Source organism: Antechinus flavipes, chromosome 3 (genome assembly GCF_016432865.1).
Source record: "Antechinus flavipes isolate AdamAnt ecotype Samford, QLD, Australia chromosome 3, AdamAnt_v2, whole genome shotgun sequence".
Taxonomy (NCBI): Eukaryota; Metazoa; Chordata; class Mammalia; order Dasyuromorphia; family Dasyuridae; genus Antechinus; species Antechinus flavipes.
The window spans coordinates 600,384,736-600,389,735 of record NC_067400.1 but is presented as its reverse complement, the minus strand read 5'-3'; the positions used below and the strand labels follow the sequence as shown (position 1 = coordinate 600,389,735).

General features: G+C 49.9%; 1 protein-coding gene across 1 annotated transcript; it reads right to left on the bottom strand.

The window, feature by feature from the left end:
* Positions 1-1,259: 1,259 nt before the first annotated feature.
* HES2 (hes family bHLH transcription factor 2) lies at positions 1,260-4,672 on the bottom strand. Its single transcript, XM_051991405.1, has 4 exons — positions 4,475-4,672; positions 4,268-4,363; positions 3,976-4,072; positions 1,260-3,829 (listed from the first exon to the last, which is right to left on the bottom strand). Exons 1-4 carry the CDS (start codon positions 4,568-4,570, stop codon positions 3,552-3,554), a joined length of 567 nt encoding a protein of 188 aa, XP_051847365.1. The 5' UTR covers positions 4,571-4,672; the 3' UTR covers positions 1,260-3,551.
* Between the last annotated feature and the right edge of the window lie 328 nt (positions 4,673-5,000).

The following is a 5,000-nucleotide window of genomic DNA, read 5'->3' as shown; positions in this document are numbered from 1 at the left end:
TACATTCAAAGCTGTCCTCAGACATTTACTAGTTACGTATCCTTGGGACAAATCACTTAACCCTGTTTGCCTCGATTTCCTCTTCCATAAAATAAACCAGAGAGGAAAATGACAAACCACTCTAGTGTCTTTGCCCAGAGAACCCCCAAAACTAATTTTTGGGGGAGGGAGAGAGGCAGATAGACAGAGGGTATATTGTTCCAGGACTTCCACCACCTTTTGTTGAAACTCATATCACAAGCCTGTGAGTAAACCCTGAAATTAGGGCCACAGAATTAGATGCAAAGGTGAGTAACAAATATCTAATGCCTCCCAAAATTTTCATGAGTAAGTAACTGAACAAAACAACTTCAAATTCTCCCTCAAGTCCAGTTCTTCAAATTTATGCTTTCTTCAAAATGGATTTGCGACATCTTCTGAAATACTGCCCACCTCCAAGCTAATGTGAGCTGTATTTGATTCAGGGATCAGGATGTTCAGGCAACCCAGTTATTACACAAGAAACAAGAACAGAATCTCCAATAAAATGAACACAACAATTTCAAATTCTCCCACAGGTCCAGTTCCTCAGATCTATGCTATCTTCAAAATGGATTTGCAGCATTCTCTGAAATATTGCCCACATCCATGCTAATGCAAGCTGTATCTGATTCCAAGATCAGGATGTCCAGGCAACCCAATTATTACACAAGAAACAAAAACAGAATCTTCAATAAAATGAACACAACAATTTCAAATTCTCCCACAGGTCCAGTTCCTCAGATCTATGCTATCTTCAAAATGGATTTGCGGTATTCTCTGAAATATTGCCCACCTCCATGTTAATGCAAGCTATATCTGATTCCAGGGTCAGGATGTCCAGGTAATCCAATTATTACACAAGAAACAAGAACAGAATCTCCAATAAAATGAAAAGGGGGGAGGAGTAGGGGAGGGAGCAAGGCAAATAGACAGAGGGAATATTGCTCCAGGACTTCCACCACCTTACCTTGGAACTCATATCATGGGGCTGTGAGTAAACCCTGAAATTAGGACACACCACAAGGCATGCAAACCTGATCTTCCTGCCTTGGCCTCAGGTGAAGAACATCAGGACCTGGAAAGGGAACTCGGCAGCAATTAGTCCTATGGCCTAGATCCTCTTACCTACGCTTGATGTCGAAGTTAAAGTGTAATCTTGGAAAAAAGAAATAAATGACAATCAAAAAAAAAAAAAAAAAAAGATTGGGAGCCTTAGAAGCAGACACAAACAAGAGAGCTTTAGAACCCACATGTGGAGTTTATTAGATTCTTTCTAAAAATGCAAGTTGTACAAGTAGTTGTTCAGTTGTGATCTTCTGTTTTTGATTCCATGTATGTAGAAATGCACACGTTCAATAAAGTTTCTAAGGTTTCCCAGGTACAAAGTAACAAAATACATTTTTTTTTGAAAAAATATAATCTTCAGCATCTATGTGAAGGAAGAGGGGGGGAAGAATTCATTTTCCATTTGTGTATTTGTCAACAGTTACGCTTTTGGTTACCTTGGCTGACAGGAGAAAATCAGGAAGGTGCTTTCTCATTTCTCCACCAGATTTTGGCAGTGAATTTTCTAGTGTTCCCAGAGATTCAAAGACCACAACAGGAGAATTCCTCATTCCTGCTCTTGATTGGTCTTTCTGAACTCATAGTATCCAGGAACTAGAAATATTCCTATAGCGTTCAATTCATCCTCATCACCAGCAAACATTTATTTGGTTGATTTCTGTGTAAGGCATTTCAAAAAAAAAAGGATGTACTTTCATTGCCAGAAAAAAAAAAAAACTAGAAATATATTGGACTTTAGAACTAATAGGCTCTCCTAATGCAACCCTGACCCCACCCCAAGGGAAAAGATGGGCTGTGGAGGGGGATCTTTGCCTGGGCCTGTCTCCCCACCTGGGGCAGGCCAGAGCAAAAGCAACAAAACATGGCTGGTTTCACATCTGACAATGGAAACTTTAGGACAGGAGGAAGAGGGGCCAGATAGCAATATGTAGGTGAGGGGGATGGGAAGGAATACAAATAACTCTTCTTCCTTTTAATTTTGAGAATGTCACATAGAAATCTGAAGTTCCAAGCTTAGGATTTGAATCCAAAATTTCTCACCTATATACAAAGCTTTATACACCAAAGCATCAAAACAATAGCTTTGTTTCTGGGAAGACTCATGGTTCTCAGGCAGCTAACAAAAACTTCAAATATTTCTCCGGTTCCTTGTCTAGAAACCCCAGATACTCTTGGTCTGGTAGATTCCTTCTCCCTGTGCTTGACACCAGAGGGACTGGGAGGAGATTTGGGAAGTCTACTTGAAGAAAGCTAAAATTCAGGCTTTGGGGAAGGAGAATAATTGGGGATCTGGAAATAAGAGTCATTCTTTTTAGTGTCATTTCTTACAACCCAAAGCGGAGAAGAAATAAAAGAGAAAAAGATCTATGGGGACTAGTTACTTCCCAGAAGCATAATCTGGACTCACTTTCTCTCTCTAGCTCTGAGTGCCAGGACTGAAATGCCATTACTCCCAAGAGGCTCAATTCTGGATAGCTAAGCAAAGCTCCTGAGCAAAACAGGATTCAGGCTCCCGGGAGTTTCTAGTTTGCTGGCCCACAAAGTTCACGGGGTCCCACAAGGCCCTGCATGTGGCAGTCACTCAATAAATATGAATGGGTGATTGGTAAAGCAGAGCAAAGGAGGTTAGTGGGAAAACCCAGGGGCTTTGGCATTGCAGATGCAGTGACCCTCTGGGATGAGGACCCAGAAAGGACTGTTTGGATTCCCTGGATTATGGGGTCTTGAAAAGCTCTTCACTGGGTAAATGGCTTTCTCTTTCCAGTCCCTCTTTCTCCTGTCCCAGAGTTTCCACTGTCAGCTCTGAAACCCATGTTTTTCAGCTTTTACTCTGGCCTGCCCCAGGTGGGGAGACAGGCCCGGGCAAAGATCGCCCTGCACAGCCCATCTTCTCCACTGGGGTGGGGTCAGGATTGCATTAGGAGAACTCTAGTCCTGGCGCTGAGGGCCAGGGTGGAGAGAGGTCATTCTGCAGCCTGTTTCAGGGAGTTCAGGCACTGGACCCGCTCCCTAGTCACCTCTTTAGAAGGAGGATCTCCAAGAGCAAAACTCCTGTCCCAGGTCCCGGAGATCTTCTGCCTCCAATGGAACTGAAATTCATTCTGAGGCCCAGGAGAAGCCATGTCCAAGCTGAGGACTCTGTCTCCTGTGCACTGGGCCCTTTCCTGCCCCTCCTCCAGCAGCAGAGGGATACAGGGAGCCCGGCATTTCGGCCAGAGGCTTTATTTGGGGAGGATATCTAACAAAATCAAACCCCTTGGGCCGAGGAAAAAACCTTTTGGTTTCCTGTGTGAAGAAATCAGAAGCTACAAAGTGCAGTGATAGAAGGCTGGAAGATGGAGTTGGGAGCTGGAGAATAGATGGGGCAAGGAACCCCGAGATTTTCTATTCACTTTTCTTCTCTCCCCGTGATTCCAAATAAATATAGGTCCGAAAGAGGTCTCGCTCACCTCTCAGGGAGCTAGCTACCAGGGGCGCCAGAGTCCGGAAGATGGGGGGCCGGGAGGACAGCCGCCGGACCCCCGAGGAGAGCAGACCAACCGCATTCTATCCGGGGAGTCGGAGCGCAGATCTTTAGGGCTGCTGCGGGAATCCGGGGGAAGGTACTGGCCCGAGGCGGTCCGGTGCAGGTGCTCCAGGAGTCGGCTGCACACCTCGCCGTCCAGGAGGCTGCAGGAGGGCAGGACCCGGGTCAGGCGGCTGAGGCAAGCCCGATAGCCCTCTCTGTAGCTGTCTGCTAAGGCTGGGGAGGCAAGAGGCAAATAGTCAGGCTCTGAGACCGCGCTAAAAGACAAGAACGGGGGACGGGGGACGGGGGACGGGGTTGGGGGGAGGGACCGAGCCCGAGCTGGTGCCGACTGGGACGCCGTTAGCCTAGAGGTCACTCACTGGGAGCCGCAGGGCCGTGGGACGTGGGCAGCTCCTGCAGGAAGCGCACCGTCATTTCTAGGATGTCTGCTTTCTCCAGCTTCGAGTAGCGGGAACTCTATGGGAAGCAAGGTGACAGAGGGCTCTAGGAGGCCGCGCTGCGTGCGCCACCTCCCCAGGCTCGACCTGTTCCCAGAGCCCAGGATCCCTAGCCCGCCGAGAGGCCGTCGGGACGTCACCACTTTCCACCTTCTCGGCTCCCTCCGCGCCCTCCACCAATTCCCCTACCCCCTTGGGCAACGGCTGCACTCACATCCTTGCCGATAAGGGGTAAGATGAGCCCCTTGAGCTGGCTCAGGCTCTCGTTGATGCGCGCCCGTCGGCGTTTCTCCATGAGAGGCTTCAGGGTCTGCGGGAACAGGGAAGTTGAGGCGAGACTTGTTCCTTGCCGGCCTTTCCTCCTTCCCAGTTCTCCACCCCCACCCACCCGCCGGCCCTCACCAGCTTCCGTGGCTCTTACCTTTCGCAGTTCGGCGGCGTCCCCTGGCCTTCGAGGGACGCCCATCTTGGGCTGGAAGGCGCTCTCTGCTTCCGGCTCGGCGCTGTGGGGAGACATACAGCTTTTGCGGAGCTCCCAGGCGGGTCGGCCCAGCTAGCTAAGCCACCGGGTGGGACGCCGAATGCTCACCGGAACGTCTCCACCTAGACTTTAAGGAACCGCCCCGCCCTCCGGCCCCACCTCCTGGCTTTGTTCCCGCTGGGGAAGAGAAGGGCGAAGGAGGCTGGGAGGGATGAGAAAGGGGTGGATCCCTGGGGAGAAGAGGGCACGGTTACCGGCCCCATCTGCTCGCGTTCGGAGCGCTGGCAGCGAGACGGTGCACCCTGGGGCAGAGAAGCTGCAGACAGGGAGGAGGCGCCCGAGGCAACAGAACTCAGACTGGGACGCCCGGCCGGGATTGCAGTGGTGAGGCCGTCCAAAGGTTAGGATAGGACCCGGAGAGGAGACAGCGAAGACTGGGTTTGCCACAGCGCCTCGGAAGGAATGA

What these genes read in the sequence shown, in the direction of transcription:
- HES2 (XM_051991405.1), bottom strand. Translation starts at nt 4,570, where the DNA reads ATGTCTCCCCACAGCGCCGAGCCGGAAGCAGAGAGCGCCTTCCAGCCC. An exon ending in ACGCCGCCGAACTGCGAAAG is followed by an intron (nt 4,364 to 4,474) that starts GTAAGAGCCACG and finishes CTGTTCCCGCAG; the next exon opens with ACCCTGAAGCCTCTCATGGA. An exon ending in CCACGGCCCTGCGGCTCCCA is followed by an intron (nt 3,830 to 3,975) that starts GTGAGTGACCTC and finishes TTGCCTCCCCAG; the next exon opens with CCTTAGCAGACAGCTACAGA.